The following is a 23432-nucleotide window of genomic DNA, read 5'->3' on the forward strand; positions in this document are numbered from 1 at the left end:
AGATACTAATTATTGTAAAACCTGTTAAACAAATAGACAAAAACAAGTAACAAAAAACAGTAACAGGTATACTGTTATTTGACATTTATTGCTCACCTCAAACCTCGTCAGAAAGTTTAATTTGTGGGCAGACATGACTATTTATAACTTCAGCAATCTTGAGAAGTTTTGTTTGTCTGGTATCCTTGTCCCTTCATTCCATACGTAGGTTTCTCTGTTCCATTCGGTTCTTTGAATATTTTGTATTGAGTTTATGAATATGTAGTCAAACTAATTAGATTAAATATAATTCTTGTCTACATTCAACCCGTTTTTTTACTCCTCCTGGCTTTGCTTGTGCTGTTGCTGCTCTACTCCCCTTCAAACTCTTCTGGACTACTTTATCATCTTCTTTTTGGCCTTCTTTTCGAGACTCCTCTATTCTCTGCCTTGTCAGTCTTCTTCTTACTCTGTGAACTGAAGATGGATTTTTGATGGCATTGCCTTGATGACAGTTTTCTGATGTCTCTCTTTCCCACTTCATTTGTCCCTTGTGTTCTTTACCCTTTTTGGTTATGAAACTTTTTTCATTGAAGATGATGAATCTGAATCAACATTCTCCCTGGGAAATAACCAACCTCTTGACCCAGCCACACTTGCAAGCCCAGATCTCCTGTCAGACATGTCGGACATTAAAATGTCTGCTGTTTTTACCGCAGAAGTATATGAAGAGAGACCTGGTGCTAGGAGGTTGGGAGAAAGAGATTATTTGTCTGAACAGTTCAAAGACAGGCTAGAAACGTCTGGAGAAAGTGAAAAAGACTGGGTGAACACCAGTAGACAGAAGACGCAGCAAGATGCTGCTAAAGATGACAAATGTTCATTCTATGATGCGAAGGCTGGTGAGGAATCAGTGTTACGAGAGATTAGCATTGAGACACATAATTTAGGTAGATCTGACACAGCGGTCAGAAATATGACAGGCATGGTCTCACAGCACAGCATGGACATGGACATGGACGAATACCTGGAACAGAGACCGGTTGTGACATGTAGTTCTCAAGAAGATCTGGTCCAAGATACTTCTGAATATGGTATTGTAAAGCATGATGGCAAACGGCGACCCCCTGATATCAAAAAACCTATTAGGAGGAAAATTAGAGACAGAGAGCGTTCTGGGTGTAGCAGCTCTGAGGGAGAGTTGGAAAGGATGAGCTCTGTGGAGTCTTTGGATGACGATGCCCTTCTTAAGGAGAACAGCCTTGTACCCATCCCAGTCATGGATCCTCCAGCTTCTCCTTTAGTGGTGGAAACACCTATAGGATCTATAAAGGACAAAGTTAAAGCTTTACAGAACAAAGCTGAAGAGGAGATGCAAAAGAATACTAAATTGCCTTATGAGACAAAGTCTTCTATCACAACAAAGAAGATGGTTGAAGATGTCATGCCGGAACTTCCCAGAGTTCCCATATCTCCAAGATCTCAGACAGAAAGACTAGAGGAGACTATGACTGTGAAGGACCTCATGAAAGCATTCCAAACTGGGCAGGACCCGTCAAAAAGTAAATCTGGACTTTTTGAACACAAAGCAATGGATTCACCTTGTATTTCAACATTGAAATCTGAATCAGAAGATTCTGAAGAGATGTTGACAACTATACAGAGACCTACCCAGGGGCCAAAATCACAAAGCCAAGCTGAGAGCCTCATAAATGTTCATTCACAGAGCGATGCAAACATACACAACAACACCGATTTCGAAGATAAACCAGTTAGTATACTCAGAGAAAATTCTCGTGAATCTTTGTTAATTTCAGATGATTTACGTTTGACAAAGAAAGTAAAGTTTGTTCAATGTGAAACTGGAGGCGTTAGTCCACAGAAAGAGGTGCCAAGGAACGAGTCTGCTTCTGTAAAAGAGCTGATGAAAACATTCCAAACTGGGGAGGACCCATCAAAAAGTAAATCTGGACTTTTTGAACACAGAGCAATGGATTCACCTTGTATTTCAACATTGAAATCTGAATCAGAAGATTCTGAAGAGATGTTGACAACTATACAGAGACCTACCCAGGGGCCAAAATCACAAAGCCAAGCTGAGAGCCTCATAAATGTTCATTCACAGAGCGATGCAAACATACACAACAACACCGATTTCGAAGATAAACCAGTTAGTATACTCAGAGAAAATTCTCGTGAATCTTTGTTAATTTCAGATGATTTACGTTTGACAAAGAAAGTAAAGTTTGTTCAGTGTGAAACTGGAGGCGTTAGTCCACAGAAAGAGGTGCCAAGGAACGAGCCTGCTTCTGTAAAGGAGCTGATGAAAACATTCCAAACTGGGGAGGACCCGTCAAAAAGTAAATCTGGACTTTTTGAACACAAAGCAATGGATTCACCTTGTATTTCAACATTGAAATCTGAATCAGAAGATTCTGAAGAGATGTTGACAACTGAACAGAGACCTACCCAGGGGCCAAAATCACAAAGCCAAGCTGAGAGCCTCACAAATGTTCATTCACAGAGCGATGCAAACATACACAACAACACCGATTTAGAAGATAAACCAGTTAGTATACTCAGAGAAAATTCACGTGAATCTTTGTTAATTTCAGATGATTTACGTTTGACAAAGAAAGTAAAGTTTGTTCAATGTGAAACTGGAGGCGTTAGTCCACAGAAAGAGGTGCCAAGGAACGAGTCTGCTTCTGTAAAGGAGCTGATGAAAACATTACAAACTGGGCAGGACCCGTCAAAAAGTAAATCTGGACTTTTTGAACACAAAGCAGTGGATTCACCTTGTATTTCAACATTGAAATCTGAATCAGAAGATTCTGAAGAGATGTTGACAACTGAACAGAGACCTAAATTTGATGATAGAGTTCAATGTGATAGTGGGACTGTTAGCCCACAGAGAGAGGCAGAATTGCCAGAGAAGCAGACTGTATCTGTTAAGGAGCTGATGAAAACTTTCCAGACTGGGAAAGATCCCTCAAAAACTGAGGTGGGGCTTGCTGGTCACAAAGCTATGGCTTCTTCTGTTAAATCTGATTCAGGAGATTCTGAACAGACCCAGCTGACTAAACAAACTCCAACAAATATGCCAGAATTACACATCCAAACCCAAAGCCCCACCAGTGTCCATGAACCAAGGGAAATTTACGAGAAACGTGACCAAACAGACCTATATGATCAAGCAATAAGCTTAATCAGAAATGAGTCACTGTTAAATTCTGGTAGTGCTTTTGGAAAGACAGTAAAATCTTCTGATACACTGAAGTGTGATGGAAAAAGCAACAGCAACATGCTCGGGTTGTCAGAACAAGACGCTATGTCTGTGAAGGAACTGATGAAAACATTCCAGACAGGACAGGAACCTTTGAAAAGTGAACTGCTTGAAGCAGTTAGTCCTGATGAGATTCAGAGAACTGAACAGAGTCCCACGCCTGAGCCAAAATTGGAAATCCAAATACAGAATATCACAAATTTTCAGCCACAGGGAGATTTTGACCGATGTGGAACGTTGGATAGAGAGGCTCGGACACTAAGCTTGGAGAGAAATATTTCTGAGGAATCACAAAACATTTCAGATATTGCTTATTTTGGAGAGTCAGTAACAGTTTCTAATAGATTTCGGTTGGATGGGGCAAGAGTTATCCCTCAGAAACATGAATCAGAGTTGTCAGAGGACAGCTTAGGCAGGATGCAGTTAGAAGAACAAGTCATGGGTAACGTTAGGAGTTCGTCTGAGGATACACAGATCAGTCCTGATCGCAGACCATCTGAGGACTTCAGTGCTGACATAAAGGCTGAGCTGGAGGAAAGTCCTGAGTACCAGCTGTTCAGACAGACATCAACACCTGCAGATGACAGGTATCAGTTGGATCCACCTGAAGAGGAGATGTTGACTGATCATTCAGATAAACATCCAGCATCAGTCCTTAGCCCCTGTTTGAAGTCTTATTTTGCAGAAGACATCAGTCCTGAGAGTCCCAAGCATGAAGGCATGGCTGAATCCTCAGACACAAGTATTAATATAAGAACCTCACATTCCAGCTCAGAGGGGGAAGAGAATTCCGAAGGACTCACAGAGACGCACAAAATGACCAATGAAATGCATGCTTACTCTACAAGAAGAGAAGAAAAGTACATGATACCTTCACTGGGAGAGAAAATTCATGAAGCAAGTAAAGGCAATGTACCATTTGATCATGGCAGCAAACAATTCTTTACACACACTGAGACTGAAGTAATAGAGGTCAAAGTCAAGGAGCCACCACTTCAAGAAATCCACATAGGGAAGAAAACTTCTAGCCAGGCATCTACAGCAGAAAAAGATATGTCAGGAATGTTGTTCTTAATGAACAGGGACTTGGATGAGTGTCTAAACACTAAACCTGTGGAAAGGCAGCCATCAGAAGGGGATACAGTTCAGGAAAAGTTTGAACAAATTATTTTAACAAGGGACAAAAATGAAGAAATTCTCACGTTTTCCACAAATGAAAATATAGAAACAATTATGGATGGAACCCAAGATGCAGATCATTCAACTATTGAAGACCATACATTTATATTTGGAGATGAAAAGGCAGTGACTGGGATAAGTGTAGAGGCACATGAACAGAATAATGTGGTTCAAGTCAAAGAACTTACACAAACTTCTACATTGGAGACTCCATTCCAAGAAGTTTGCATTGAGAAAAACATAGATCAGCAACAGCCTGCAACTGAGAAGAATATGTCAGGCATGTTGTCACTCCTCAATAGTGACTTAGATCAGTATCTCAAAGAAAAGCCAATGGCAACAAAATGCCACGCAGACGAGGATCTAGTCCATGAGACCTATGAACAAATGATACTGACAAGTGAGGATTTAGAAGACCAGATAGGGGAAGAAGCAAAGGAACACCTGCCAAAAGATGTAGTGGGAGTCAAAGAACTAACACCAACATCCATATTGGAGACTCCATTCAAAGAAGTTTGCATTGAGAAAAACATACACCAACAACAGACTACAACTGAGAAGGATATGTCTGGCATGATGACACTTCTTAGTAGTGACTTAGATCAATATCTCAAAGAAAAGTCAATGGCAACAAAATGCCACGCAGACGAGGATCTAGTCCATGAGACCTGTGAAGAAATGATGCTGACAAGTGAGGATTTAGAAGACCAGATAGGGGAAGAAGCAAAGGAACGCCTGCCAAAAGATGTAGTAGGAGTCAAAGAACTAACACCAACATCCATATTGGAGACTCCATTCAAAGAAGTTTGCATTGAGAGAAACATACACCAACAACAGACTACAACTGAGAAGGATATGTCTGGCATGATGACACTTCTTAGTAGTGACTTAGATCAATATCTTAAGGAAACACCAGTGGCAAGACAATGCCACTTAGAAGAGGATCTAGTCCGTGAGACCTGTGAAGAAATGATACTGACAAGAGATAGTTTAGAGGATGAGATTGCCAAAGAGGCACAAGAAGACCAGCAAACCGATGTAGTTGGGATCAAAAAACAAACTACCGATTTGGTAATGGAGACTCCATTCCAAGAAGTTTGCATTGAGAAAAACATAGATCAACAACAGCCTACAACTGAGAAGAATATGTCAGGCATGTTGTTACTTCTCAATAGTGACTTAGATCAGTATCTCAAAGAAAAGCCAATGGCAACAAAATGCCACTCAGAAGAGGATCTAGTCCATGAGACCTGTGAACAAAGGATACTGACAAGAGAGGATTTAGAAGACCAGATAGGGGAAGAAGCAAAGGAACACCTGCCAAAAGATGTAGTAGGAGTCAAAGAACTAACAACAACGTCCATATTGGAGACTCCATTCAAAGAAGTTTGTATTGAGAGAAACATACACCAACAACAGAATACAACTGAGAAGGATATGTCTGGCATGATGACACTTCTTAGTAGTGACTTAGATCAGTATCTCAAGGAAACACCAGTGGCAATAAAATGCCACTCAAAAGAGGATCTGGTCAATGAGACCTGTGAAGAAATGATACTGACAAGTAGTAGTTTAGAGGACAAGATTACCAAAGAGGCGCATGAAGACCAGCATACCGATGTAGTTGGGATCAAAAAGCAAACTACCGATTTGGTATTGGAGACACCATTCAAAGAGGTTTGCATTGAGAAAAACATAGATCAACAACAGCCTGCAACTGAGAAGAATATGTTAGGCATGTTGTCACTTCTCAAAAGCGACTTAGATCAGAATCTCAAAGAAAAGCCAATGGCAACAAAATGCCATGCAGAAGAGGATCTGGTCCATGAGACCTGTGAACAAAGGATACTGACAAGACAGGATTTAGAAGACCAGATAGGGGAAGAAGCAAAGGAACACCTGCCAAAAGATGTCGTAGGAGTCAAAGAACTAACACCAACATCCATACTGGAGACTCCATTCAAAGAAGTTTGCATTGAGAAAAACATACACCAACAACAGACTACAACTGAGAAGGATATGTCTGGCATGATGACACTCCTTAGTAGTGACTTACATCAATATCTTAAGGAAACACCAGTGGCAAGACAATGCCACTTAGAAGAGGATCTAGTCCGTGAGACCTGTGAAGAAATGATACTGACAAGAGATAGTTTAGAGGATGAGATTGCCAAAGAGGCACAAGAAGACCAGCAAACCGATGTAGTTGGGATCAAAAAACAAACTACCGATTTGGTAATGGAGACTCCATTCCAAGAAGTTTACATTGAGAAAAACATAGATCAACAACAGCCTACAACTGAGAAGAATATGTCAGGCATGTTGTCACTTCTCAATAGTGACTTAGATCAGTATCTCAAAGAAAGGCCAATGGCAACAAAATACCATGCAGAAGAGGATCTAGTCCATGAGACCTGTGAACAAAGGATACTGACAAGAGAGGATTTAGAAGACCAGATAGGGGAAGAAGCAAAGGAACACCTGCCAAAAGATGTAGTAGGAGTCAAAGAACTAACAACAACGTCCATATTGGAGACTCCATTCAAAGAAGTTTGTATTGAGAGAAACATACACCAACAACAGAATACAACTGAGAAGGATATGTCTGGCATGATGACACTTCTTAGTAGTGACTTAGATCAATATCTTAAGGAAACACCAGTGGCAGGAAAATGCCACGCAGAAGAGGATCTGGTCAATGAGACCTGTGAAGAAATGATACTGACAAGTGATAGTTTAGAGGACAAGATTGCAAAAGAGGCGCATGAAGACCAGCAAACCGATGTAGTTGGGATCAAAAAGCAAACTACAGATTTGGTATTGGAGACTCCATTCAAAGAAGTTTGTATTGAGAGAAACATATACCAACAACAGAATACGACTGACAAGGATATGTCTGGCATGATGACACTTCTTAGTAGTGACTTAGATCAATATCTCAAGGAAACACCAGTGGCAGGAAAATGCCACTCAGAAGAGGATCTGGTCAGTGAGACCTGTGAAGAAATGATACTTACAAGTGGTAGTTTAGAGGACAAGATTACCAAAGAGGCGCATGAAGACCAGCAAACCGATGTAGTTGGGATCAAAAAACAAACTACCGATGAGGTGTTGGAGACTCCATTCCAAGAAGTTTGCATTGAGAAAAACATAGATCAACAACGGCCTACAACTGAGAAAAATATGTTAGGCATGATGTCACTTCTCAGTAGAGACTTAGATCAATATCTCAAAGAAAAGCCAATGGCAACAAAATGCCACGCAGAAGAGTATCTAGTCCATGAGACCTGTGAACAAAGGATATTGACAAGAGAGGTTTTAGAAGACCAGATAGGGGAAGAGGCAAAGGAACACCTGCCAAAAGATTTGGTAGGAGTTAAAGAACTAACACCAACTTCCATATTGGAGACTCCATTCCAAGAAGTTTGCATTGAGAGAAACATAGATCAACAACAGCCTGCAACTGAGAAGGATATGTCAGGCATGTTGTCACTTCTCAATAGTGACTTAGCTCAATATCACACAGAAAAGCCATATGTAATGCAACCCCACCCACAAGGAGATATTGTCCATGGGACCTGTGAACAAATGATACTGACAAGAGTGGATTTAGAAGACCAGATAGGCGAAGAAGCAAATGAAGACTTCCATATACAGTGGCCTAAAGATGAATGTCCCAAGAGTTTCTCACCTGGGGAGGGTAAGTCTAAAGCCTTGCCAAATGTAGGGACATACTTAACTGAGTCTACAGAAGAGATGGTGGACATAACAAATTCAATGGATTCCAACAATGTCACTTTAGTTTCTTCTAGTTCAATTTTCAGAACCCATGACTTTTTGGAACTACCAAGTACTTATAAAACACCACAACGGCCGGTCGATTTGGAGAGCCTAAACACTGTGGTATTTGAAGACCCATCTAAAGAACCATGTCAACGAGATTCACTTGAGGCAAGTCCTCTCATGGAAGACAGATCTTCAAATAAATCCCCTGATTCAATTGAACCAAGCCCCACCAAAGAATCTCCTTGTCCAGATTCCCTTGAGGGAAGTCCTACTCAATCAAAGGACATAGAACTTAAGGTGCCAGAGAAGACAGTTTTGTATGAGGATTATGCTTCCCAGCTTAAAGCATGTTTAGTTTATGAGGATGTTGAGATCACGCAAATGGATAGTGAAATTACTGAAGACAAATATTCAGACTCCACAGAGAGACAGAGTGGTGACAATGAGAGTCTTCACATAATCATTAGGCGAAACACTCCTGACATGGATGATAGTGAGGATGATGCCACCAATAAACAATTTACTCCAGAAGAAGAGATGTTCAAAATGGCTGCAAAGATCAAAACATTCGAGGAGATGGAACAGGAGTCCCAAATGAAGAGAGAAAAGTCTTTAGAAATCACTGCAGTATCAGAGACAGATGATCATGAAAACGGTGAGCTATTTCAAACATCTGGCCCAGTTATGCAGTCTTCTTCAGAAGATGCACTACAAAACAAATCTGAAAAATATATGACAGAAAGTAGTCAGTCACAATTTATAACTACTCAGTCAGTTGATGATTCGTTTTGTGTAACGGGAAATCACTTGCCCATGGAAACTGGCCATGCACAAGAGGATTCTGTGTCACTGTTATCAGAAAAAGAAGCACAAGAAGACACGTATAAAGGCACAATAGAAAGTGAGCATTTCCCAGTCACTGGTACTCATCTATCCTGCTCTGTGACACATGAGCACCATTTAGACAATGACAAAAAAGTTGAGTCTCCCCCGGAAGATGGTTCAGGTTCTGTGAGCAAACCTCTGGCTGAGGTTGAGGTTGAGGAACAAATTAAACTTTGTCCTGGAGAGGATAGAAAAACGCCAGACAAAACATTTGATCGGACATCAGGTGATGAGAGAACCACTAATCCATTTCAGTTTCAAGAGGGGAAGTTATTTGAAATGACTAGAGGTGGGGCTATTGACATGACAAGAAGTTTTGGTGAAGAAGGGGAGGGATATGCATTTTTTCATATTGGGGAACATCCAGTTGATGAAGTTGTGCCAGAAGAGATTGAGGAAGCTCAAACACATCCTCTAACTATACAGAGCAGTGATTCTATTACAGACACAAGCCCCCCTCGTCCTAAACCCAGAACTCTCATCAAACCCCCAAGTGACCAGTCAGAGAATGAAAAGCCACTTACTCAGACTGACTGTGGCGCCTTCAGAGAAGTTCAGCTTTGTTCCACCAGTTCTTTGGACAGTCTAACAAATATTCAGACTGAGGCTGAAAGTCTTGAAAGCCTCGGGCTAGACTATCTGGAGTCTACGATAGCTGACCTTCAGTCAGACACATCAGCAGCTGACTATTCAAAGTTCTCAGAGCAGAGCCATGATTTCTCAGACTCCTCCCCTGATGATGAGGATGATGAAGTGGAAGAAGATGATGAAGACCAGTGCTCAGTCATAGAGATGGTGTATTCCGTTCCACAGCCCGGTATTTCGGCATTTCATCCAGATTCACCCTCAGCCACCACAATGAAAGAAGACATAATAACCATGAAAGACTCTGAGGTTCAAAGAAAAGCAGGAAAAGGCTCAACCTCGGGTCTTAGGACGAGATCTGAGGCTAGTGACACACGTAAAGCCTCTCATAAAGACAGTAGGAGTTATTCTGACAGTGGTAGTAAAGCCATTCTTTCCCCCTCTAAACTTACCGTCATGATGCAACAGAAACCTTTAGCTCATGTGATCCCTTCATGCTCGTCCCCAAACAAAGACGTCAAACTCTCCAAGACTATAGAAACAACTGTTAGCTCATCTGTGGATACTGATGATACGAGCAGCGCTAGTCACAGGAGTCCAGATTCTGTTGTCTTCGCATATGACATTAAAACCTCACACAGTTCAGATTCTGATGGCAATATGCTGCCAGCTGTGCATCCATCTTGCGGGACAGAGGATGTATTTGAATCCAGGCCTGCCTGGGATGACACGGTGGAAACTCAAATGCAGAGAATCGTCGATGACCAAACTCCCCAATGTACACCAGGTATGGCCAGACCTACATTGGGCTTTCTTATCTCTTCTCCTCAGCAGCAAGATCTTTTTTTCCTTCATTTTGTGTTGTTTTCATACATTCGTGATTTGTCTTACCACATCACTGTTTTCTTGTTACTTTAATGTGTGTGCATGAGTGTATACGTGGATGTGTGGGTGTATGCTGGTAAGTTCGTTTTCATCTGTGTTTGTGTATATGCAATCTCAAGATTGAATGGCCATGTTGGTTAAAGATTTAGCTTAAATATTTGATGCAGACTTTGACTACTGTATAGGTGTATCTGTACTAAGGTTATAGCTTTACTAATATTAACATGCACATTGCTTTAATGAGCACATCAATGACATTGCTTGCACTAATGTTTAAAAAGCAGTTCTAATTGTGACTTAATAGTCATTGCCCATAATCAAGTAAACCTCCCTCAAATCCAACCTTTATGTTATCATCCATGTCATCGTCACAGGTGCATATTTACTTTACAGCCCATAACATAGTCTTGAAGAAACATCTACACTTATCTATATTTAACATGGCAGGCAGCTGCAAATGTGAAACATGTTTACTACGTCTTTTATTGGTGGTATTTTACAACTTAAGCAGTTGGTCATAATGTTATAATTAAATGTCGTGAATGCCGTGGCATTTTTTTTAGTTGATTGGCAGGATGATGCTGACAGAAAAGAGGAGACATTAACAATCATTGCAGATCTTCTTGGCTTCAGCTGGATAGGTAAGCAATTACTTTCTGCTTAAATGTATAGCTGTAATAAAGCTGTTATGTCCATGTTCTAGCAGCACACAACACACAATAGTAGTTGTACTACTTTTTTTTTTACTATTGCCTTTGTCTGTTTTCCATCTCTTCAGAGCTGGCAAGAGAACTGGAATTCAGTGAGGAAGATATACATCTTGTACGAACAGAGAATCCCAATTCCCTCCAAGAGCAAAGTCATGCCTTGCTGCAGCGCTGGGTTGAGCGTGAAGGCAAACATGCCACAGGTACATTGGCAGGGTGGTAATCTGATAGATTTTTAGATTTTACTTGATATTTTATTAGTACTGACAACTTCACATACATGAGCCATTGTTAATTTGTATGAAGACAAGAAATGCATGCTTTGTTTTTTATTCACTTTTATTCACACATTATGTGGAATTAATATATTTTATATTTGATACGGTTTTGAATCTACCAAATAATTTGTGTACATAGTGGTCCCAAATTCATTAAAAGTAATTTTCAGATTTTTAACTAAATTGATGTGAATGTTTCTCTAAATTTTGTTAATGACTGACATATTCTTCCACAGAGGACTGTCTGATTAAGAGACTTACCAAGATTAACCGCATGGACATCGTACATCTTATTGAAACTCAGATGAACAAGTCAGTCCAAGAGCAAACATCTAGAACTTATGCAGAGATAGAGAAGACACTGGATCACAGTGAAGGTAGTAACACCTCCAAAAACGTATGCTCTATATGTGTGTTTTCTTGGAGTCTTATCATCACATGTGCTTTACAGTGTCAGTAGCCCTTTCTTCAGTGCAAGATGATGCAGACAGCCCCAGAATTGTGAGAAGGGTGGAGTCAGACCGCAGACCTCCCCCAGCTGTTTCTGAAGAAGATCTTTCAGTTGCTTCCTTACTGGATATTCCTTCGTGGGCAGAGCCTGTTGGACACACCCACTCAGATAGCATACATGGGGACCTGTTGGAGGAGCTCGAGATTCCACAGTAAATGATCTATTTAAAATTATTCCCTACTGATTTTAGAGATAAAGACAGTAAAATAACACTGATAAAAACAGAGTTCATAGACATATTTAAAAAGCAATACAATAGATGCGATAGAAAATTCTGATGCACAGTGAAAATGTGTGCAAATGGAATGCATAATTTAAAGCTACAGTATATTGAAGTTATCATCAACGGATGTCAGTGTTTGTGACATAGCCTTCTTTTCGGTTTTACAGTGAACTGAATCCTAACCTATGGACTTCTGAGGATGTAATTACACAAGAACCTACAAGTCATGACAACTCAGGTGAAAAAGTAAGTACGCTACCCACTTCAAAAGAAGCAGCACCGGGGGCCCAAGCTTATGATCCCAAAGTGAAAGACCTACAGGTTTGCTGCAGTGGTGAAGTTAATTTCATCAGGTCTTTCCAAGATGACACTCACGTCAAAGATGACTGTAGCCAAACCTTGCCATTGAAGCAGTTTGGTTATGAAGCTGAGCAAGGGCACTCACCTGAAATTCAGAAGTTGCACTCCTCAATATCTATCAAAGACTTTAGTCTGAGCCTGTCAGAGTCAGACAAAGCTGAGATTGACTTCAGTGAGCTTTGTGATGAGTTGAGATACACACCACAGCTTCGCAATTCTAGAGTAATCTATGAGCCTAGCTTGTTAGCCTTGGACTCAGAGGACCACCCACCAACTCTTGCCATGAAGGAAGATGACACAGATGCATCTCAAAGCAGATTCTCTCAGAAGTGTACTGATGAGGCCACAGACCAATTGTACAAAGTACAATACGGTCATGACAAAATCCTGCAAGTTTCAGATGTGGACATGGGATTCAGACCCTTCAAGCCCCAAGTATACAGTGATGGCTATCAGGAAAACATGCCCTTCATTGATGATAATGATGATTTTCAATCAACAGAACCCATTATAGCTACTATTGCCCTGGTACCAAGGACTACTATGCCACAAATTTTCAGTGGCCCTAAACACATGGCTTGTGACTTAACTGATAAGTATTGTAACCGGTGTTCTTTTAATCCAGACAATGACCAGGTCATAGTCAATGCATCCTATGTCTCTGCCCCAAAGCCTGCCTCTTCCAGCTTTTTCCTGCCAATCTCCCATCTCACCCCAGAATCACTTGAGCAAGACATTACATCACCTTCTACTTTTATGGAATATAGCCCTTTGACCCCTGATTCTTTAACGTCTGAGGATCAGTGTGGTTCATTTTCCTCTGTAAATGAAAGGTATCTCTTCCCTGCAGAGGCATGGATATTAAATGAGCCCACACCTAGATTGTCATCACCTGAATCTGTCATGTCAATTAGTGATTACAGGGCAACATCACCTGACTCTCCTCAGCAGAAAAAAAAGGTTTTATCTGCAGACTTTTCCAGTATATTGGATGACAATCGGGCACTCTCTCCAATTTCTAATTGTTGTAGTTCACCAGAAGTTACAGTTAATTCATATGGAAATAAATTAAACAGCTATCAGTCACATACAGACGAATATAAACCACTGTTTGGTTCAAATGATTCTGTCACTGATCGAATTTCATGTGCTCTATGTTCTGAGTCCTTTAAGTCCTCTGATTTTGAAGTACCCAAATATAGTCAACCTGAACCTGAAAGTGTTCATATCAAGAGAGATTGTAGAGCATTCTCACCTATTGCATCAGATGGTGATTGTGAAGAGGTTTTTTTTAAAGATTTTTCTCCTGATAGAATAGCATTTTCCCCTCACACAGTTACATCTATTCATGGGGATGAAACATCAGATTTCCGACCATGTTCCGCAGGATCTCAGACTTCTCAGTGCAGTTTCTCATTTATTGAACTTTTGCTTTCAGAACCGATCCGCACCCAACTTATGAGTCAGCATTGTGATTATTTCTTACTTTATCCAGGAGGAAGTCCACCCTCTCCACTTCCAGTGTCAGCTCCGTACACTACACTCTATGGTGAGGAAGTGAGTAGCCCAGTTAGCCCATTGGCACAAGAATTATCAACTTCAAATTACGCTCCTCCTCTCCCTCAAGAATCTGTTACAATGTTATCACATTCTTCAGTTTCTCAGTACAGCTATGAGGAATGTGATAATGTTCCATGTTTTAGAAAATATCCTTCATCAGTCCTAAATGCAGGGTTGGATGGAAAAATCACAGAGGAACAAGATTATTTGCCATGTATTGGAAAATCAGGAAAGAGACCAACTGCAGATGTAGATGAGAAATGTCTTACACTTGGAGACATCAAAAGCATAAAATATGAAGATTCAGGCTATTCAAGTAAAGAAGGAAATTCATTTCAGTTCACATCACTGGCAACTCCAGTCCCCAAACAAGAAGATGATTCTAGTCAGACTTACATTAGTTACTGGTTTTCAAAGTTTGAGCCTGAATCCTCTAAGTACATGGAATCACAAGGTCAGTCAGATAATATTTCAACAAACAGTAGCAAAAACATCTCAGAGGACACGGAGATCCGTTTGTGTTTGGTAAACGAATCATCTAAAATAAGCTCTTGGCCAGATCACAAAGAAAACAAAAACTCTGTGAAATCTGCCCACATAATGGAACAAATGCCATTATCAAAACCAATGGTCTTTAACATGGTAGAGAGACCAAAGTACATTTTTGAGTTTCGAAAAGAAATAGCTGCAGTGTCTGACACATGCTTAAGTAAAACTGTAAAGAAAGATTCTCAACATGAAACTGGCAAAAGCATATTAGGACCACAGCCAAAAACAACCGAGGGAAATTTAGAGACTCGAAATAATAATTTACGCATTGAAAGCACAATAAATACAACAAAAGATGACACTCAGAAAACGGATGAAAAAATACCAAATTTATGTGACATAATTCCCACATGTTTTCAAAACAAACCCTTGTGTGTAAGAGGAATTGAAACCCACGTGCTATCAATTACAAGGCCTCTTACATATGTTGCAGATGTTGTACGGGGAATTCCACATGGGAAACAGAAAGATTCTTTGGTGAGTGGAAATACATCTCACTTGACAAGCTTTGGGAATCAATCTGTGGCATCAGAGGAGGAGTGCACCTTCCCCATTTTAAATGATGTGTTGGCCGAGTTAAGGCCGGGGTCTCCTGAGTCCGTGGAGTCTCAAAATGAACTTAGGGCCCTGTCTCCTGATTCACCTGTTCCTCAGTTCAGGTCTTCCCATATTGATTGCAATGTGGAATTGACAGGATACAGGTCATTTACACCAGAATCAGCATCATCGGACTGGGAAGGTAGAGATTTTTGCCTGGAAATTCTTTTTGATGGGGACAGACCAGTATCTCCGCAGTCAGTTTTATCAGACTTTGAACTGGATAAGCTATTTAGCAGCAGGGCATCAACCCCAGAATCACTGTCTTTTGTTGATGACTTTCCGCATTTGAATGCCTGGCTGACAGATTTAAGAGCATCCTCACCAGAATCTGTGGCATCAGTTGAACATTGCTCTTTGGGCCCCAGTAGTACATTTTCTCAGACAGCCTCTCAACACTGTAACTACTTTTTACAATATTCTGAAAATAGGCCACACTCACCACTCTCAACAATGTCAGATGGTGAGGAGTTTGAATTTTACCTTGAGGAAATGTTTGACCAAAACAGACCAGATTCACCAGATTCATTTGATTCAAGTGCTGAAACCAAGCACTTGGGTATAGGCATAACTGCAGCCCCAGTGCTGTTCACTACAAGGGCTCTTACATATGCAGATGTAGTGCGAGGCATTTCACATGAGAAACAGGAAGATTCTCTGATGAGTGGAAATACATCTCACGTGACAAGCTTTGGGAATCAATCTGTGTCATCAGAGGAGGAGTGCACCTTCCCCATTTTAGATGATGTGTTGGCGGAGTTAAGGCCAGAGTCTCCTGAGTCCGTGGAGTCTCAAAGTGAACTTCGGGCCCTGTCTCCTGATTCACCTGTTCCTCAGTTCAGGTCTTCCCATATTGATTGCAATGTGGAATTAACAGGATACAGGTCATTTACACCAGAATCAGCATCATCGGACTGGGAAGGTGGAGATTTTTGCCTGGAAATTCTTTTTGATGGGGCCAGACCAGTATCTCCGCAGTCAGTTTTATCAGACTTTAAACTGGATAAGCTATTTAGCAGCAGGGCATCAACCCCAGAATCACTGTCTTTTGTTGATGACTTTCCGCATTTGAATGCCTGGCTGACAGATTTAAGAGCATCCTCACCAGAATCTGTGGCATCAGTTGAACATTGCTCTTTGGGCCCCAGTAGTACATTTTCTCAGACAACCTCTCAACACTGTAATTACTTTTTACAATATTCTGAAAATACACCACACTCACCACTCTCAACAGTCTCAGATGGTGAGGAGTTTGAATTTTACCTTGAAGAAATGTTTGACCAAAACAGACCAGATTCACCAGATTCATTTGATTCAAGTGCTGAAACCAAGCACTTGGGTATAGGCATAACTGCAGCCCCAGTGCTGTCCACTACAAGGGCTCTTACATATGCAGATGTAGTGCAATTCATTTCACATGAGAAACAGGAAGATTCTTTGGTGGGTGGGAAAACATCTCAGTTGAGAAGTGTTTGGTCTCAATCGTTGTCATCAGAGGAGGAGTGCACCTTCCCCATTACAGACAATGTGTTGGCGGAGTTAAGGCCGGAGTCTCCTGAGTCCGTGGAGTCTCAAAATGAACTTAGGGCCCTGTCTCCTGATTCACCTGTTCCTCAGTTCAGGTCTTCCCATATTGATTGCAATGTGGAATTGACAGGATACAGGTCATTTACACCAGAATCAGCATCATCGGACTGGGAAGGTAGAGATTTTTGCCTGGAAATTCTTTTTGATGGGGCCAGACCAGTATCTCCGCAGTCAGTTTTATCAGACTTTGAACTGGATAAGCTATTTAGCAGCAGGGCATCAACACCAGAATCACTGTCTTTTGTTGACGACTTTCCGCATTTGAATGCCTGGCTGGCAGACTTAAGAGCATCCTCACCAGAATCTGTGGCATCAGTTGAACATTGCTTTTTGGGCCCCAGTAGTACATTTCCTCAGACAACCTCTCAACACTGTAACTACTTTTTACAATATTCTGATAATACGCCACACTCACCACTCTCAACAGTCTCAAATGGTGAGGAGTTTGAATTTTACCTTGAAGAAATGTTTGACCAAAACAGACCAGATTCACCAGATTCATTTGATTCAAGCGCTGAAACCAAGCACTTGGGTATAGGCATAACTGCAGCCCCAGTGCTGTTCACTACAAGGGCTCTTACATATGCAGATGTAGTGCGAGGCATTTCACATGAGAAACAGGAAGATTCTTTGGTGAGTGGAAATACATCTCACGTGACAAGCTTTGGGAATCAATCTGTGTCATCAGAGGAGGAGTGCACCTTCCCCATTTTAGATGATGTGTTGGCGGAGTTAAGGCCAGAGTCTCCTGAGTCCGTGGAGTCTCAAAATGAACTTAGGGCCCTGTCTCCTGATTCACCTGTTCCTCAGTTCAGGTCTTCCCATATTGATTGCAATGTGGAATTGACAGGATACAGGTCATTTACACCAGAATCAGCATCATCGGACTGGGAAGGTAGAGATTTTTGCCTGGAAATTCTTTTTGATGGGGCCAGACCAGTATCTCCGCAGTCAGTTTTATCAGACTTTGAACTGGATAAGCTATTTAGCAGCAGGGCATCAACCCCAGAATCACTGTCTTTTGTTGATGACTTTCCGCATTTGAATGCCTGGCTGGCAGATTTAAGAGCATCCTCACCAGAATCTGTGGCATCAGTTGAACATTGCTCTTTGGGCCCCAGTAGTACATTTTCTCAGACAACCTCTCAACACTGTAACTACTTTTTACAATATTCTGAAAATAGGCCACACTCACCACTCTCAACAATGTCAGATGGTGAGGAGTTTGAATTTTACCTTGAGGAAATGTTTGACCAAAACAGACCAGATTCACCAGATTCATTTGATTCAAGTGCTGAAACCAAGCACTTGGGTATTGGCATAACTGCAGCCCCAGTGCTGTTCACTACAAGGGCTCTTACATATGCAGATGTAGTGCGAGGCATTTCACATGAGAAACAGGAAGATTCTCTGATGAGTGGAAATACATCTCACGTGACAAGCTTTGGGAATCAATCTGTGTCATCAGAGGAGGAGTGCACCTTCCCCATTTTAGATGATGTGTTGGCGGAGTTAAGGCCAGAGTCTCCTGAGTCCGTGGAGTCTCAAAATGAACTTAGGGCCCTGTCTCCTGATTCACCTGTTCCTCAGTTCAGGTCTTCCCATATTGATTGCAATGTGGAATTAACAGGATACAGGTCATTTACAACAGAATCAGCATCATCGGACTGGGAAGGTGGAGATTTTTGCCTGGAAATTCTTTTTGATGGGGCCAGACCAGTATCTCCGCAGTCAGTTTTATCAGACTTTGAACTGGATAAGCTATTTAGCAGCAGGGCATCAACCCCAGAATCACTGTCTTTTGTTGATGACTTTCCGCATTTGAATGCCTGGCTGGCAGATTTAAGAGCATCCTCACCAGAATCTGTGGCATCAGTTGAACATTGCTCTTTGGGCCCCAGTAGTACATTTTCTCAGACAACCTCTCAACACTGTAACTACTTTTTACAATATTCTGAAAATAGGCCACACTCACCACTCTCAACAATGTCAGATGGTGAGGAGTTTGAATTTTACCTTGAGGAAATGTTTGACCAAAACAGACCAGATTCACCAGATTCATTTGATTCAAGTGCTGAAACCAAGCACTTGGGTATTGGCATAACTGCAGCCCCAGTGCTGTTCACTACAAGGGCTCTTACATATGCAGATGTAGTGCGAGGCATTTCACATGAGAAACAGGAAGATTCTCTGATGAGTGGAAATACATCTCACGTGACAAGCTTTGGGAATCAAACTGTGTCATCAGAGGAGGAGTGCACCTTCCCCATTTTAGATGATGTGTTGGCGGAGTTAAGGCCGGAGTCTCCTGAGTCCGTGGAGTCTCAAAATGAACTTAGGGCCCTGTCTCCTGATTCACCTGTTCCTCAGTTCCGGTCTTCCCATATTGATTGCAATGTGGAATTAACAGGATACAGGTCATTTACACCAGAATCAGCATCATCGGACTGGGAAGGTGGAGATTTTTGCCTGGAAATTCTTTTTGATGGGGCCAGACCAGTATCTCCGCAGTCAGTTTTATCAGACTTTGAACTGGATAAGCTATTTAGCAGCAGGGCATCAACCCCAGAATCACTGTCTTTTGTTGATGACTTTCCGCATTTGAATGCCTGGCTGGCAGATTTAAGAGCATCCTCACCAGAATCTGTGGCATCAGTTGAACATTGCTCTTTGGGCCCCAGTAGTACATTTTCTCAGACAACCTCTCAACACTGTAACTACTTTTTACAATATTCTGAAAATAGGCCACACTCACCACTCTCAACAATGTCAGATGGTGAGGAGTTTGAATTTTACCTTGAGGAAATGTTTGACCAAAACAGACCAGATTCACCAGATTCATTTGATTCAAGTGCTGAAACCAAGCACTTGGGTATTGGCATAACTGCAGCCCCAGTGCTGTTCACTACAAGGGCTCTTACATATGCAGATGTAGTGCGAGGCATTTCACATGAGAAACAGGAAGATTCTCTGATGAGTGGAAATACATCTCACGTGACAAGCTTTGGGAATCAAACTGTGTCATCAGAGGAGGAGTGCACCTTCCCCATTTTAGATGATGTGTTGGCGGAGTTAAGGCCAGAGTCTCCTGAGTCCGTGGAGTCTCAAAATGAACTTAGGGCCCTGTCTCCTGATTCACCTGTTCCTCAGTTCAGGTCTTCCCATATTGATTGCAATGTGGAATTAACAGGATACAGGTCATTTACACCAGAATCAGCATCATCGGACTGGGAAGGTAGAGATTTTTGCCTGGAAATTCTTTTTGATGGGGCCAGACCAGTATCTCCGCAGTCAGTTTTATCAGACTTTGAACTGGATAAGCTATTGAGCAGCAGGGCATCGACCCCAGAATCACTGTCTTTTGTTGATGACTTTCCGCATTTGAATGCCTGGCTGACAGATTTAAGAGCATCCTCACCAGAATCTGTGGCATCAGTTGAACATTGCTCTTTGGGCCCCAGTAGTGCATTTTCTCAGACAACCTCTCAACACTGTAACTACTTTTTACAATATTCTGAAAATAGGCCACACTCACCACTCTCAACAATGTCAGATGGTGAGGAGTTTGAATTTTACCTTGAGGAAATGTTTGACCAAAACAGACCAGATTCACCAGATTCATTTGATTCAAGCGCTGAAACCAAGCACTTGGGTATTGGCATAACTGCAGCCCCAGTGCTGTTCACTACAAGGGCTCTTACATATGCAGATGTAGTGCAAGGCATTTCACATGAGAAACAGGAAGATTCTTTGGTGGGTGGGAAAACATCTCAGTTGAGAAGTGTTTGGTCTCAATCGTTGTCATCAGAGGAGGAGTGCACCTTCCCCATTTTAGCTGATGTGTTGGCGGAGTTAAGGCCGGAGTCTCCTGAGTCCGTGGAGTCTCAAAATGAACTTAGGGCCCTGTCTCCTGATTCACCTGTTCCTCAGTTCAGGTCTTCCCATATTGATTGCAATGTGGAATTGACAGGATACAGGTCATTTACACCAGAATCAGCATCATCGGACTGGGAAGGTAGAGATTTTTGCCTGGAAATTCTTTTTGATGGGGCCAGACCAGTATCTCCGCAGTCAGTTTTATCAGACTTTGAACTGGATAAGCTATTTAGCAGCAGGGCATCAACCCCAGAATCACTGTCTTTTGTTGATGACTTTCCGCATTTGAATGCCTGGCTGGCAGATTTAAGAGCATCCTCACCAGAATCTGTGGCATCAGTTGAACATTGCTCTTTGGGCCCCAGTAGTACATTTTCTCAGACAACCTCTCAACACTGTAACTACTTTTTACAATATTCTGAAAATAGGCCACACTCACCACTCTCAACAATGTCAGATGGTGAGGAGTTTGAATTTTACCTTGAGGAAATGTTTGACCAAAACAGACCAGATTCACCAGATTCATTTGATTCAAGTGCTGAAACCAAGCACTTGGGTATTGGCATAACTGCAGCCCCAGTGCTGTTCACTACAAGGGCTCTTACATATGCAGATGTAGTGCAAGGCATTTCACATGAGAAACAGGAAGATTCTCTGATGAGTGGAAATACATCTCACGTGACAAGCTTTGGGAATCAATCTGTGTCATCAGAGGAGGAGTGCACCTTCCCCATTTTAGATGATGTGTTGGTGGAGTTAAGGCCAGAGTCTCCTGAGTCCGTGGAGTCTCAAAATGAACTTAGGGCCCTGTCTCCTGATTCACCTGTTCCTCAGTTCAGGTCTTCCCATATTGATTGCAATGTGGAATTGACAGGATACAGGTCATTTACACCAGAATCAGCATCATCGGACTGGGAAGGTAGAGATTTTTGCCTGGAAATTCTTTTTGATGGGGCCAGACCAGTATCTCCGCAGTCAGTTTTATCAGACTTTAAACTGGATAAGCTATTGAGCAGCAGGGCATCGACACCAGAATCACTGTCTTTTGTTGACGACTTTCCGCATTTGAATGCCTGGCTGGCAGATTTAAGAGCATCCTCACCAGAATCTGTGGCATCAGTTGAACATTGCTTTTTGGGCCCCAGTAGTACATTTCCTCAGACAACCTCTCAACACTGTAACTACTTTTTACAATATTCTGAAAATACACCACACTCACCACTCTCAACAATGTCAGATGGTGAGGAGTTTGAATTTTACCTTGAGGAAATGTTTGACCAAAACAGACCAGATTCACCAGATTCATTTGATTCAAGTGCTGAAACCAAGCACTTGGGTATAGGCATAACTGCAGCCCCAGTGCTGTTCACTACAAGGGCTCTTACATATGCAGATGTAGTGCAATTCATTTCACATGAGAAACAGGAAGATTCTTTGGTGGGTGGGAAAACATCTCAGTTGAGAAGTGTTTGGTCTCAATCGTTGTCATCAGAGGAGTGCACCTTCCCCATTTTAGACGATGTGTTGGCGGAGTTAAGGCCGGGGTCTCCTGAGTCCGTGGAGTCTCAAAATGAACTTAGGCCCCTGTCTCCTGATTCACCTGTTCCTCAGTTTAGGTCTTCCCATATTGATTGCAATGTGGAATTGACAGGATACAGGTCATTTACACCAGAATCAGCATTATCAGACTGGGAAGGTAGAGATTTTTGCCTGGAAATTCTTTTTGATGGGGCCAGACCAGTATCTCCACAGTCAGTTTTATCAGACTTTGAACTGGATAAGCTATTTAGCAGCAGGGCATCAACACCAGAATCATTGTCTTTTGTTGACGACTTTCCCGGTTTGAATGCCTGGCTGGCAGACTTAAGAGCATCCTCACCAGAATCTGTGGCATCAGTTGAACATTGCTCTTTGGGCCCCAGTAGTACATTTTCTCAGACAACCTCTCAACACTGTAACTACTTTTTACAATATTCTGAAAATAGGCCACACTCACCACTCTCAACAATGTCAGATGGTGAGGAGTTTGAATTTTACCTTGAGGAAATGTTTGACCAAAACAGACCAGATTCACCAGATTCATTTGATTCAAGTGCTGAAACCAAGCACTTGGGTATAGGCATAACTTCAGCCCCAGTGCTGTTCACTACAAGGGCTCTTACATATGCAGATGTAATGCGAGGCATTTCACATGAGAAACAGGAAGATTCTTTGGTGGGTGTTAAAACATCTCAGTTGAGAAGTGTTTGGTCTCAATCGATGTCATCAGAGGAGGAGTGCACCTTCCCCATTTTAGATGATGTGTTGGCGGAATTAAGGCCGGGGTCTCCTGAGTCCGTGGAGTCTCAAAATGAACTTAGGGCCCTGTCTCCTGATTCACCTGTTCCTCATTTTAGGTCTTCCCATATTGATTGCAATGTGGAATTGACAGGATACAGGTCATTTACACCAGAATCAGCATCATCGGACTGGGAAGGTAGAGATTTTTGCCTGGAAATTCTTTTTGATGGGGCCAGACCAGTATCTCCACAGTCAGTTTTATCAGACTTTGAACTGGATAAGCTATTGAGCAGCAGGGCATTGACCCCAGAATCACTGT

General features: G+C 41.8%; 1 protein-coding gene across 1 annotated transcript in view; it reads left to right on the top strand.

Moving 5' to 3' along the window:
* ank2a (ankyrin 2a, neuronal) overlaps positions 1–23432 on the top strand; it is a 56837-nt gene that overhangs the window by 23525 nt on the left and 9880 nt on the right. The window contains exons 40-48 of the mRNA XM_084572645.1: positions 576–1528; positions 2327–2548; positions 3740–4007; positions 9342–10478; positions 11149–11226; positions 11364–11495; positions 11807–11947; positions 12022–12232; positions 12472–12550. Of these exons, the coding sequence (XP_084428771.1) occupies positions 576–1528; positions 2327–2548; positions 3740–4007; positions 9342–10478; positions 11149–11226; positions 11364–11495; positions 11807–11947; positions 12022–12232; positions 12472–12550 (3221 nt within the window). The remainder of the gene's footprint in view (positions 1–575; positions 1529–2326; positions 2549–3739; positions 4008–9341; positions 10479–11148; positions 11227–11363; positions 11496–11806; positions 11948–12021; positions 12233–12471; positions 12551–23432) is intronic.

Source organism: Chelon labrosus, assembly GCF_963514085.1.
Source record: "Chelon labrosus genome assembly, chromosome: 2".
Lineage (NCBI taxonomy): Eukaryota > Metazoa > Chordata > Actinopteri > Mugiliformes > Mugilidae > Chelon > Chelon labrosus.